This window comes from Peromyscus maniculatus, chromosome 3 (genome assembly GCF_049852395.1).
Source record: "Peromyscus maniculatus bairdii isolate BWxNUB_F1_BW_parent chromosome 3, HU_Pman_BW_mat_3.1, whole genome shotgun sequence".
Taxonomy (NCBI): domain Eukaryota; kingdom Metazoa; phylum Chordata; class Mammalia; order Rodentia; family Cricetidae; genus Peromyscus; species Peromyscus maniculatus.
Window position 1 is genome coordinate 84796602 of NC_134854.1, and position 14933 is coordinate 84811534.

Sequence of the window (14933 nt, forward strand, 5' to 3'; positions counted from 1 at the left end):
ATACCTTTAATCAAACACTGAAATTTACCAGTGACTTTTAGGTATAGTGAACAAATTTTCTTATAAAAGTCTTCATGGATTATGTATTTGCTGATGAAGAATTGAAATTATATGTTTTCAAAGTTTTATGACTTGCTTGGCATTCCCAGAGTCATATAGCCATAAACCATAAATGATCAAATATTTAACAAGACCAAATGTTATTTATGTATCTAGATTTGTCTGATTATATGTGATATTTTAATATACAATAACTTTCAAACTAAAATGTACAGCTTAATATCTGAAGCATAGTCTACAAACAAACTTCAAATCCATCCATGTCAGTGGTGTCTCTTGAAAAAAATTTCTTTTAACAATTAAAGCAGTTATTATGGGAAAATAATGGCATTTGACTTCCACGTGAGGAAGTACAGTGATAATTAATAATATCATTGACATTATGAATTCATTTTGCCTTTGACCTACCAGTCATGGCACAGAACGAATATGCCACACAAGAATAATCTGTCATATAATAGAAAAAATACTTTCCCTTCTATGGCAGAGTGCAATCCTTATTTGAACATAGGTAACATAATTACTTCTTTAGAAAAATTGAATAAAGTAGCCTTGCTTTTGAAGCTTTCAAATTCATACTACATATTTTAATAAAAAATGTTCTCATGTTCTAAGTAGTATATGGCGATTGATCGGCATTTTGATATTTAATTCCTAACTGATCAAATATGATAAGATGGAAACAAAACAAACAAAAAAATCTCAAAATAAAGAATTCCATGAAGAAAAAAAAATAAAGAATGTAGGATATGAAGTAACTAAAACAAAGGACAAAGGTCACTTAAAGTATCAAGTTTATTTCATTATAACCATTTGGTTAATGCAAGTTAGTAACAATCTTTTAAACCATTAGTATTGAGACATTTAAAATGTGAGCTGATTATATCAGCATCAGGCATGGCTGCCATCTTGTGGGGACAGCATAAAATGTAGTGAGGGGCCAATCTTAAAAAAAATAAGCGTCCCTGAAAGGTTGCAGGTCATTATTTTACTTCTTTCAGTTAATTCATGTTTATTCATATTCCTTATGAAACTGATTAGTCCTCAGTCATTGGAGATGAGATAAATGGAAGATATCTACCAACATATACATTTGTATAAATAAGTTCCTATGCCTAAAACTTCAATATCATGGTCCCTTGGATGGTGAAAAAGATGTGAAATGAAAGGTTCCATTTCAGTCAAATTTAGCTATAAAAATAATGGTAAAACATTTGTGTTTAACAATCAGCATGGTTACAGAATTTGTTTGGAATTTATATCTCATTTAGTTAAAAAATATTTTCAGCTGAGACAGTCGTATACATTTAAAGAAAGCTCCGAAAAGGTGCAAAGCATTTGAGAACTTAAATTAGAAGGGAGAAGACAGGAAAGATAGAAGGAGGGAAATACCAGCCTATAATTTTTGAATTGACAAAATATATTGCAAACTAGGAAGAAATCAATTTGAAAAAAATGACAAAGCCCACTTAACACAGATGTATTACATAGCAATTTTTGAAATAAATTAAAAATAAAAACCTGTGTTTTCTGAAGCTGGAGAGGTGGTTCATCACCCACTAGGTGGCTTGGTTCCCAGCATCCACATTGCTTCACAACTACCCACAGCTCTAGTTCTAGGGAATTAGCCTTTTTCTCACTCAGTTAACATGCACAGGTTGCACGTATATACACGCAGGCAAAACATTCATATGCACAAAACAAATAAATATACCAAAGCCAAACTCTGTTTCCTAAGTTTACATTTTTTTTTCTAAGAAATATCAGTTCAAATTCTGGGACTGAATTTCCTTATCCTCATTTACAGAGAAAAATAAGAAACTGAATAAATCAGGCTCTGCAGTTCCATTAACACTGAATTTCCATGATCTGTTAAGTAAAAAAGAAAAAAAATTACCTCAGGCTCCTCATCCAAAGAAAATTCATGCTTTTATATTCCACCATTGTACATTTATGCATAACTTCAACTGCTTTTATTACAACTACTTATATCTATATGTGGTTGGCCATTGTTCTCTTCTATTTCTTCATATAGTGATGGTATGGTTATAATTTATTTAGATTCTTTTATGTGGCCACCAAAATTTATAATGCTAGTGATATCATTTTACATAATTAAAATAATCATCTAAATACATTTTGGTAGTGTTATATGGAAAGTTTAACCATGCCTTAAATTTAAGGTAAACACTTATAAATGCATTGATTTTTATATTAAAGCAAAACCCATTGTATAATGGTTTATTATTAGCACTTTAAAGAACTGATGAATATGAGTTAATTTGACACTGTTTTTAACAGTAAGAAGCTTATTTTACAAATGTAGACACTTGAATTCTTAGATGTTTTTCAAGTGAAAATTCAAGAAAGATCTACTGTATGCATGGTCTCATGGTCTTGCTTTCCTCTACACAATATGGTTTTGAAGGAGCCCGGATGTGCCCTAATCCATCAACACAAAATAATACTTCTCTAAAATTCTGCTTTTCATATAAAAATCACTGATTATTACACTTTACATGTTGAAGTTGCTCACACTTTCTACAACTTCTCTACATCACTGGTTTTCCAATCACAATGATTCTTCAGTGAAGACACAGTCTCAGGTTGGAAAAAATCCATGAAGTATCAATTATCATTCACTTACATTTTTTTCCTGCAAAATTAAGTGCTTGTTATATAACTTTAGTAAATGAAGGTTGTCTTCATAAGGACTGAATACGAGTACAGTAGGCCAGTAGCATCCCTCATTCCCACATCTTATACCTGAATTCAAGTGAAGAAGCATGAATGAAAGGGAACCCAACTTTGCCATGTCCATTTAGAAAACACAACTAAGTTTGGCTTGTTGGTATAGTTCTGAAATCCTAGCTACTTAGGTGGCTGGGGCAGAAGAAGCACAAGTTCAAGGACAACCTGGACAAATTACTAACAAGCTGTCTCAACAATAAAGGAGTAAGGAAAAGAACAAGCTAAAGATACAGCTATGTGATAGAGACATTTCTTAACATGTGCCTAACATATACAAGGTTCAATTACCTGTACAGAAATAAACAATTAATAAACACAGTCAGTGAATATTTTATTTTTACACCTGGTATTTAACATCTATTTTGTACATTGTAAATCTTTGTTTCTAAGTAACTATCTTAATCTATCCAATTTTCTAAAAAATATAGTTATGCCTTGTGTAAGTATATAAATTTATACAAACCCAGATAATTAGGCCCCACTGGGCATAGGAAGTGCTTGAACACTGATAAGGTTGCTGTTCGTTCCTAAATTGAATATTAAGAAGCCAGTGCTATACTTTACTTTTACACTAGCTGTCTTGCTTTAAATTTAGAAAGCCTCAACCCATGTTTGGATGACTGCTTTTGACTGACAGAAGTTGATCATTACATCTTTGTGGGTTTTGTGATGCATCACCCACATCCCATTATATGTCCAAGTGTTAGAAGAGTGGTTATGAACTATAGCTACCTGTTGGAGATACTTACAGAACTAGGTTGCTTATAGATTGAGTCTCAAGCTTTGGAGTTTCTGACTTACTCATACTTACACACACCCTTTGCACAGAAGTCCAGGTGTGCTCCTTTGTGTCACCTTGACACAAACCAGAGTCACCTGGGAAGAGAAAACCTCAACTGAGCAAATGTCTCCAGGAGATTGGCCTGTAGACATGTCTCCAGGGGCATTCTATTGATTCATGGGTAGTATGGAAGTTCCACCCCAGGCAGGCAGGTGTTTCTGGGATGTATAAGAGAGCAGGATCAGCAAGCCATGAGGAACAAACCAGTAAGCAGCATTATTCCTTGGCCTCCATGTTGTTGATTGACTTCCTGAGTTGACTTCCCTCAGTGATGGACAGTCACATAGAAGTATAAGCCAAATAAACCCTTTCTTTGTATAAGTTGGTTTAGTCAATGCTTTATCACAGAAACAGAAGGCACGCTAAAGCACCAGATTATTCCACAGTGAATTTATGATAGAAAACTACTAAACAGAGTATTTTGGAATAATGACAATTTTTTATTTATGGTACATTAAAATAAGTTTCTAATAGATTATATGAATATGACTGCATTTAGCTATTAGTTTTTCTCCAAGAATAACACTGATTATGAGGAGAATGATAAAATTATTGCTTTAAAGCTCCACCTACCTCTCTGATCCTAAGATATGATATTGTTGTGTCCATGTTAAATGATGACTTCACATTTTTTTCTTCATAAAATACACAGTGACTCACTTGCTTTTAAAATGACCCTGTGTGTCTTGGGGAAACACATCCATTAAAAAAAATCTCATCATCTGTATAAACATTCATGAAAATAAACCAGAATGCTTCGAATAGTAGAATGACATCAAATAATAACATGAACATAATCCATATTGAATTCTTGTGTACTCATGGGGGTGGGGACAAAGAGTTGATGCAAATTGATTGGGAAATACAGGCAGTGATGGCTTCCTGGAAGTACTGTTTCTAGATTCAGAAGTTCAACAACTAGAGCTCTCTGCAAAAGGAGAAAGGAGGAAAAAGTGTTTTAGTCTTGATCATTATGGAAGGCACTGGTGAACTAATTCCAAATTCCAAAGCAGTTTTTCTTTTTTTTTTCTGTGATACAAAGGTAGACTGCAGTGAGAATAGAGAAGATGGGTGGAATCATTTCACATTAAAGGTGGGGCACTGTTTCCTAGGTGACAGGATCCTTCTCTTGGTGTGGTGAGGAGCTTGAATGGACTATATGAGATGCAGGAGGAAGTGTTGGTATGAGTAGCAACCAAGGGGAAAAAATCATTTTCTATAATGTCCAAGGATAAAATTTAGAAGATCAAGGAAGGATAAGACTTTGCGGAGGTGAGAATGGGCAATTAAGCCAAGTTATCATCAAAGAGAGAGAAAGGTGGTCATTGAGGGAACAGGAACAGAGCTCAGCCAGTCTTCAAAGGAATGGTGTGTTCTGACATGCACCCCCTTGGTAACAAGATTTCCAGGGGACTACAGTTGTAATTGAAACAGTGTCAAGGCTGTTGATACCTAACCTCAGTTAGACACTTGGGACTGAGTTAACAGAGCCCCCTCCTGCAGTAAGATAAAAGGATATAAACTAGTCGTTTTAAGAAGTCACCAGGAGGAGGGATATGCTTGCACAAAATTCCCCCTCTCAAGGCTGGGAGCTTGCCCTATAGAGCATTCACAGCTTTCCAAGGACAGAAAGGAGCTTCCCCATGACGACCCAACCGCACAGGTGATTAACTTAATGCAGTATTTTGACCACTGAAGCATTGTTTTTTGTTTTATTGACTTTGTATTATTAGATACATTTAAAAATCTCAAGACTGTCTCTTTTCTGACAGTATTTCAGAATTCTTTCTGTATCCTGATTGCCAAAAAAGAGACTGAAAAAAAGAAGAAAAAAAATGAAGAAAAAAAAAAACTCAGCACTGTTTAAAAGGTAATTAGCACATTCTCAGCTTTTTATAACTTTATAATTGAAATCTCATTAAAAGCTTTCTGGGTCTTCTTTTCCCTAAGTGACTAGGTGTCCCTAATTTGTTCTCAGCCAATGTGACTAATTCCAGACAAAGACTAGAAAAAAGTCCGATACCTGTTGGGGGATAGCAAGGTTAAATAAGTGGGGTGGCTTTTTTAGGTTGCTTTTAACCTCGGGAAAAAAAAAAAAAAGAAGAAGAAGAAGAAGAAGAAGAAGAAGAAGAAGAAGAAGAAGAAGAAGAAGAAGAAGAAGAAGAAGAAGAAGAAGAAGAAGAAGAAAAAAAAAACACTAAGGCAGGTGGGGGGACTTCACTGCTTTCTCTGTGAGTCCTGCCTTTCTCAGTCCGGGTGAAGATTCCCAGGGAATTGAGAGCGCGGTTTTGTTTCTCCCTTGTATTGCAGATAGGGGGAGGAGGTGGTTATTAGAAGCTCTTCCTCTCTCGGTTCCCTTCTCCGCCTGACAGCACCGCTCTCTTGCGGACTCGCTTCTCCTAGGTGATCCATTTCTAGGCAACGTGGGGCTGCAGCGGAGCTCGCTAGGCTGCTGTTGGCTTCCCGCATCCCGCCGGGCGAGCGGCTCCGGAGCATCCTGCAGCCGCGGCTCCGCGCGCCGGCCTGGCCCGCTGCTCGCTCCCGGCGGACTCCCCCGCCACCGCGCCCGCGGAGCGGCTCGGGCCCGCCGCGCCAGCTCCGGGGCCCGCCTCGAGCAGAAGGGGAGTCTTCTCTGCATTACTATCTGCATTACCTTCAAGTTCACTTTTTTTCACCCCTCCCGGAGCGGGCCTCCCCCTCCCCGCTGGAATCTGGCGGCTCCGCTCGCATCCTCCTCGTCTCCGGTGGCACTGAGAGCTGGCCGCGAGGCGCCACGACCGCGCGCGGCCCGGGGTGGAGGGGCTCGGCGGCGGGGGAGGGCGCGGGCACATCCGGCGCGGGGGTGCCCAAGTTGCGGCGGAGCTGGGACCCGCCACCGCGGCCCCCGCGCGGCCACGGCCACCGTCTGAGCGCCAGCCTCGCCCCCTGTCCGAGAGCAGCCAAGGCTGGATACATTTTTAAAAAGCCCAACTGCAAACAACTCTGGCGATGCCAAAATTCCCCTCCGAGTGACAGGGCTTGGGAGGAGGCTGCCTCCGGCTGTGCTAGCTCTCGGGTCGCCTGTGCCTCCTCGGCGACTAAGAAAGACTGTGCACTGGCGAGAGGGATTTGGAAATTAGTGGAAAAGCTGCACTCAACTCTATCGTGACCTCAAACTCTGTGGACCGGTTAAAAGAATATCTACATATTGGAAGGAAAGTCGTGGTCAAGGAAGATCTGCATCGGAGGATGGAAGTTTTCCCCTTGCTCTTGTTTCTGTCCCTCTGGTGGTCTCGAACCTGGGACCTGGCGACCGCTGATTCCATCATCCACATCGGTAAGACAAGGCTGGTACGGCTTGTGGCGATTTTCCCCTAATGTTTCCTTGGCAGTAATCTCTTGCTCCCCCACCCCCTTGAGCCTCTCACTGCTGCTGGAGTGGCCTCGGTTCGCGCCCCTTAATGCCCGCGCTCGCACAAGCTCAGCTCTCCTTCAGCTGTGGCTGGCTGAGCCTCGCGGCGCGGAGTGAGGGCGGGCGGGGAGTGCGGGCCGGGCGCAGGGGGCTCACGCTGGCCTCCGCGCACGAGTGCAGGGAGTGTGGGGACTCGGGTTGTGGGGAGAAGGAAGTTTGATTGACTCTAGCTTCCCAATTTTTCCCGGATGTACATTTGAGCCATTAAAAAAAAAAAAAATCACGGAGCGGGGGGTGATGGGGGGTGATGCTGGCACTGTCATCCGCCGGGAGAGACGCGGGCTGGGGCTGGGGGCGCTCCCCGCGGCTCGAACAGGTGGTTTTGCATCGTGAGCGGCCGAGTCCGCTGCGGCGAGCAGTGCGGACGCCCAGGCTCGCAGTCCGCTGCGGTCCAGGAGACCCGGTGGCAGGAGAGGATGGCGGGGCACACGCTCTCGGCCCGGGGCGTGGGAGACGCCGAAGCCGGTGCAGGCCGCTCTCGTGGCCCGGCCAGACACGGCGACCGCTGACAGCAGCCTCCTGAGCTGCGCCAGGGCGAGCCCTGCGCCCTAGCTCCCGGAGGGCCCGCGGGTCGCCAGGATCCTGGCCCCACCTATGGGCGAGCAGAGCGGCCGGCGGCGCGGCAGGAGCGGCGGGGCTGGAGTCATTATCATGCAGGGTGCCCATAGCTGAGGGCTCCAACTCTTCTCACTTGCTAATCCCTGAGAGCTGAGTGGAGATCGGCTTTTGCAGCCTCTTCTGCCTTAATGTGATGATTTCCTTTTCGGAAATTCGCCTCCTGGGCAAGCAAGGTTCTTTTGCAGGGCTGCAGTGAGACCCCTCTGGGGAAATTTATTTTTTTCTTTTTTCTTCTTTTTTTGGTACAGGAGTTTTATCTGTACAAACGATTTCCTGTTCTGCAAATCCAGGCGACAGATGGGTCACAGCTTCTCCCTTGCCCTTCCACCGTGACACACACACACACACACACACACACACACACACACACACACACACACACACACACACCCCTAGCAGGTAAACCAGCTGCAGGTGGCAATTCTTCCCAAGCCAGGGGCTTCTGTCTAGTGTTTGTGCCTGTGGTGGGCAGATTCTCAGCTCCAGGGGGCTCCCTCTTTTGGTATTATAGGCTATCTCCGCAAACATGTCTGCCATTCTCTATCATTTATATCAATGGGACTGTATGTCTCTGTGCAAGGGCTAATGAGGTCAGAATTCAGAAAGCCTTGCCCTTGTGCATTAAGAAAATGAAGCATTAGATAGCTGGCCGGCTGGATCCCATTTTGCCTGGGGGCTAACAGTGCCTGTAGGTTCAGAACTTTCCAGGGAGAAATTATGGTTTCATTGAGGGGTTCAGGAACACTCTGATAAGAGTTTGGAAATGAACCATGCTCCTCGTAAAGAAACGGCATGAATTTATGTCTAGTTGTTGAGTGATGAGGGTAAGACTTTGGAGATGTGATCAATATACCTTTCTTTATATTTATTCCATGATTAGGGGTTTCTGACTTATGCTTGCTTCCCTCCCCCGAGATAAGTGCTTATTCTGTGCTCTTCGTGTTTAATACGTGATTTACAAACATGTATATATGTATATATCTTGATAGTCTTTAAGAGAGGAATACTATTTCACAATGCAGTCCAGGCATTTGGTTCAGAGTAGGAGATAACTGTCAATTTCCCACTGTTGTCTGTCAGAGTGAAATGGCTTACTTATTTATAACTAGTTTCTCAAAAGTGACTGTGAAGCTATTACACATTTCTTTAGAAATCTAACTGTGTGCATCCGCTCTGTATAACCAACTGAGAGAAATACTTCTTTCTCAATTGATTTGGCTTGAATGAAATTAGTGCAATAGACAAGGGAGTTGGCATCTTTTATAGACTACCTAATATTGCAGTGACACTGAGTTTTAAAAGCTCCATACCTCTTATAATGTACTGAAAATTGGCTTAGTTCTGTGTACTTCAAAGGTTAAATGCCCCCTTTCCTGCACATTTACCTGAAGTATGAGAAATTCAAAACTGGTACACCTGTATTTAACTCGTAAGGCAGCAGTTAACATGCAGTGGGGCAGCTAGCTTCCTGGGTCAGTGAGGAAAAGGAATGTTCTTTAGGTGATTGCTTTCATGAAATCATACGAGAAATATGAATAGTAGGAGCTCAGGACTCAAAGGCTGAAAATGATGACACCTTTGGAAAGGAATATTTCACCCCTAGAGATGTAAAGAGATATGCAGAAATGAAGGTTTCCTCAGTCGGATGGGAAAGTGGTTGCAATGATGGTTCAGCACACTGGAGAGATAAAAAGTCATTGCTCTATTATGCTCTTTAAATACTGAATGCTTTTGATATTGAACCGTGGGATGTGTATGAAAATCCTCACCCCTCTCCTTTTACTTCATGCATGTAGCTTAATAAAAACAATCGCATATTAAACTTTAATACTTTGTTGAATAAATTTAGTTAAATAAATTTGTTGATTTAGTTTACTATGATCAGGAAATAACACTTTAATGGTTGAACCACAATGATTGAGATGAATATGTATCTATACTACTCAAAATACATAATATTGTAATTGCTTGACTTTTCTGATAATCATATTTTAGAGGCACTTACTAGTTGCATGTATTTAATTGCTAAATACATAAGCACACATGCACATAGTACTTCATGTTGAATCACCTCCTTTGCCCTGGTGAAAGAAAGGTCTTTTACATATAAAAACTATGCAAGTTTGAATTATGCTTCTACTTTGGGCCTGTGCATTGATTGAGTAATTTCATCAGGCCCACATTACTTGATTGCTTAGAAGTTTCCTAACGATCTGCATGCTGTAGGAAGAACCAAAACGTCGTGAGTGGAATGGCAATGATACGGTGTTTTATGAGGCTATTCAGAAGTCGCGCTGATTTATGTAGCTAGAAAGCTCCCAAGTCTTTGAGATTAGCCACGCTGACTGCTATTTTCCTCATCCATCAGTCGTCCCACACTCTGTGCTCCCTCAACACAACAGGAGTGTAGAGTGTGCTGCTTTAATTAAGCAGGGATTAGGTGGCATTTCCAGTCAACCGAACAGTTTGTGTTTTGCTTCCTATCTAATATGGAGGATCGCACGTTTTAACAGTTTAATATATGCTCGTTTCTTTGGTGCTCATAGAGCAGATTGTAAATTAGCCATCCTCAGTCACATACCTCTATAAGGGAACATGCTCTATAAGGACTGTACTCATTCATATATTACACACACCAGGGCTGTTAACAGTCTTAGTAAAACGCCTGATGTCAAAGGGGTAGAAAAGAACCATCTATTCATTTCTCTCATAAGCAGATGATACTTCATTTTCAAGATCATAATAATCAACTCTGTCATTGTGAGAAGCTAAGACAGTTCACAGCATGCTTTAATCATCAGTATGTTCAGCGTATACAGCCTGGCTTAGTGAATGAATGTTCAGCACATTATGAACAATGCCAGACATGCAATTGAAAGCATCTGTTTTTATTACTTTTGGTCTGGGGTCTGTTTTATTAAATATGATTATAAACACATTCCCAGAAGGCATATAATAACTTTTTTTTCCTAAAATATTTTTTTTTTCTTCACATGATATTTACTGGTCAGCCAGTGACCTCAAAGTGGCATCAGGGACTCTTGGTATGATATATCTCAAATTGCTTTTTCCCCCTTACTTTTGTTATAACAGTTCTTTGTTCCCTAAGTTATAGGTAAACAGAAATAAACTTACAAAAAGTATCTAGGCACATATTTCACTGTTGCTCTTTTCTGCGTGATTAATACAGTTCTTTGAAGCACAATTCTGATGTGAATTAAATTAGACAGTGTTGTTATTAATCAAAGACATCAAGCGTGACATGACTAATAAACAGAATAACAAGGACCTTTGCTGTCTACTCCAGATGAAACATATATCCACTAAATATCTCCTATAAATGTTCATTCAAATATGAATAAAAATCACAGTGATTAACATTTGACTTGTCTAAAAATAGATAGTAATGAAAATTGTTAGAAGCAATGGAAGATAAATTTCATTCAGTTCTGACCTCTATGGCTTATTTTTCCTTACTAGAAATGTATCTTAATAGTACATTACTATTTTAAAGCTCTATATTCTATATAGAATTTTTTCTTCCTTTCCCCACTTACAGTATTTTGAGTATGGCATTCCCATTTATATTGGATCATTGGTTCATTTTGATTATAGACAGCATATTAGTTAACAATACTTGGTATTGCTGAATACCTAATATTTATTGGAAATATTACTTACAGCCTATAGGAATATCTTCATCATTAGTTGTCACTCTCTTCTGAACTGTTTCTTTGTTGTTCTACATGAAAACACATATGAAGTCATTTTGAAATTATCAGAAAAAGGGGCTACTTAATGAGATTTGTTACTCTAGAATATATCAATACCTGCTACTTTCTAAAGCTATATTGATAGATTCAACAATGTACATTTTAAATTTAACATCAAACAGAGATATTCTCTTAAATTAATATTCTGGTGAGGAGGAGCCAGGACAGAAGGAAGGCTGCTGCATGTTGAGTAGTGTTGGTACAATCGGACATCAGTGAATGGAGCCATTTGTTAGTTCTTTCTGGAGTGGCTCTCCTCACCTCTGGAAACCCTATGGCTGCAAACTGAGGGGTGTTTGGGAGGAAAAGCTTATAAACAGAGACGTGAACGTTGCATAGGTGTACACAAATACAGAAACATCTAAACATAATGTGTGTCATTCATGATCACCTATGTTTTCAAGTAATTTTACCTGTTTAACATGAAGTTTCATGTATCATGTAAGTATTACACAGGCATGCAAACAACCAATACAGTCACCACAAGTAATGCTACTGTCTCATTCAGTCATTTGAATCAATGTCTATTCTCCTTGATAAATTCTTGCTTTCTTTAATTGTTTCTATAATCTCTCTTTTATGGTATTCTACTCTCAGAATAATAGAAGATGAAATGTAAGTCAACTTTCACTACAATAACAATTCAAACATTGTGGTTTGAATCACATATTTATTGAGCACATGATCTAAGTTAAACAGAAACTTTTTCTTATTTTTTTTAACGTTTGGAATAATTTTTGATAATTTAATACTTGAGTACTATATTTTTCATAATTTCCACCCTTACTTTGTTCCCTCTAGCTCTAAAACCTGTTGTGGCCCATAGTTTCTCTTAACTTCATGACCTATTACTTTAAAATTATTATTGTTACACATGTACACACACACACACACACACACACACACACACACACACACACACACACACACACATACTTCTGAGTCCATTTAGTGATTGCTCATGTCTAAAACCCACAGTAGTAGCATGACACATATATTGGGGCTAACCAACAAGCTACTCAATTGAACTTAAGACCTCTCAGTATGAGGGAATTCATGCCTGATATTCTAAACCTAGCCAATTACCCATGGCTGGTGAGACCACGAACTTTCTACTTCTGCCACATCCTTAAATCAGTATTGTTGCTGAAAATTTCCTGTGTCCCGCCTGGCCCATGGTCAGGACAAATCTTTGTTAACCACCTGTCCTGCAACTGCTCGGACCCAAATAAACACACACAGGCTTATATTATTTTTAAACTACGACCATGGCAGCCTTCTTGCTAGCTAGCTCTTATATCTTAAATTAACCCATTTCTATAAATCTATAAATCTATTTGTCATGTGGCTTATGACTTACCAGTATCTTTACATCTTGCTTCTCCTGGCGGCAGCTAGCAGCATCTCCTCTGCCCTCCTTTCTGTTCCTGCTTATCTGTTTGGATTTCCCTCCTGCCTCTAAGCTGCCTTGCCATAGGTCAAACAGTTTTATTTATCAACCAATCAGAGTAACACATATAATTTCCTACAGCCTTATAAATGATTATATAGAGGTCCCATAATTAAAATACTGAGTAAGCTATGCTTTTGTAGTTTTCAATTTTTCAGTTTCATTGGGGAGACTACTAAATAAGAAAACAGATATAACCTACTATTGTGACAAACACCATTAAGTTAAATGAAAGACTGACAGGTGACACAGGTCTCTACTTTGGGTGGAGTGGCATGGTAATAACTCTCAGGAGAGAAAAGACTTAATTTGAAAGGCACAAGGCATATCAATGTCTGGTGATATTTAGGCAGCAACTGTTGCAAGGACAATGACTATGAGACAATACACTAGGAGTCAGTTTAATTTGTAAAGGGACATTTTGAAAGCTACTTTGAGTATAGTTTAATGAGCGAAGTGGGAAGTAGAAGGGAATAAAATCTGACCTACAAGTAAAGCAAATGCAGGAGAGACTTACGTGTCATGTTACAGCTCTCAGGTTTTTTATAACCTTCTCCAGTTGTCTGTACTAGGTGGTGTAGAACTGTGGTTTAGCCACTGTGGCTTGAGTTCAATTGCTGGCTGAAGGGGAAGAGCTGTCATTAGACTGTGTACATAATATAAGGTAGTTAAAACAGGCTTTTCTCGTGCATTGGCCAGATGGGAGAAGATCAGGGCATGTAGGCTTCCAAAGTGCTTCGTATGGGCAAGAAGCTGAAGTGTGTTACAGTGAAGCAAAAGTGGGAAATGGGGAGAGGTGGGCAATTGCTAGATTGGAATCCAAGCAGGAGTTGTTCAATTTTGTATTTATGTTGGACCTCCAGGTCAAGGGTATATGATTTTTATTTTATGTGTCTACATATTCTAGAAAATGTACAACTTGTTGTGGTATTTGGCCTTCAGTCAGTGATTAGGGAAGTTAAGTGAGGGAGAAGAGCTCTGAAACAAGAGCCTTGCAGAATGGAGAGGTTAGGAGGAGAGAGGGAACCCAGGAGCAGAGACAGATAAGTGCCCTGTGGGACAGAATAGAAACCAGCATAATATTCTAGAAGAAATGCAAGGACAGTATTCCTTGGAAGATGAAGTGAGGTATTGTCAAGTTGAATATATAAAGAAATGTTCTAGAAAACTTCAGGACAGAGATGAACATGGAGAAAACTGTGTGCAGTGAGCAGGAAGTGGTAAAATAGAGACTGGCAACAATTAAAAAATGCACTGAGAACTGAGGGCTCTAGGAGACTCAGGACAAGGGAGGAGGAGAAGGTTGCAGGAGATTGTAGGAAAAACAGGGAGGAATTGAACTTGAGATTTCGGAGTGTTCGTGCATAGGAATTTTCATAAAGATATTTTTCACTAAAAAGAATTGTAAGAGAATTGTGGACTTTAAGAATAAGATACATTGTTTTCTTACAAATTTATTTGCTGCCTGTGGTTTAGGTTTGAATAGTAAGAAAACATTTTTTTTTTATTTGTAATCTTAGATCAAGATTACTGGGCCAAGCTGATTGTAACTGGCTTAAGTGAGAAACTTTCATGTAGTTCTGAAACATATGATATTAATTATTCTGCTTATTTATTCCATTGAGTTTTTCAGCTCACTACTAATGTTTACTTGAAATTTCTTACCTGAAATTATGAGTGGATTACAACTTAAACAGCAATGATATGTGTTACAAAGAGAATAACTATTTACCTCTGGAGCACTCAATTAATTATTGTGACTATATGATATCCTAAACTAATGAATGATGATGAACTGCAATTCTCACTATAGTAGATACATTTGAACTGATCATAAATTTATTTTAAATAAATTCTGATATACATCTGATTTGCTTTAAATCCCTCAGAAATATCTCCTTCAAAAAGGAGAATGTAATTATTTTATAGGGCAATAGCGTTCATTGCAAAACAGAAATTCATGTTATGTTAATTTTCAGTGACACATTT

At 39.6% G+C, this 14933-nt stretch overlaps 1 protein-coding gene across 2 annotated transcripts in view; it reads left to right on the forward strand.

Annotated features, from left to right (window-relative positions):
* Positions 1-6463: 6463 nt before the first annotated feature.
* Positions 6464-14933, forward strand: part of Grid2 (glutamate ionotropic receptor delta type subunit 2) — a 1417491-nt gene continuing 1409021 nt past the window's right edge. For both annotated transcript variants that reach the window (XM_042273420.2, XM_042273418.2), the window contains exon 1: positions 6464-6968. In XM_042273420.2, coding sequence (XP_042129354.1) covers positions 6881-6968 — 88 coding nt within the window. In that variant the 5' untranslated portion in view covers positions 6464-6880. The remainder of the gene's footprint in view (positions 6969-14933) is intronic.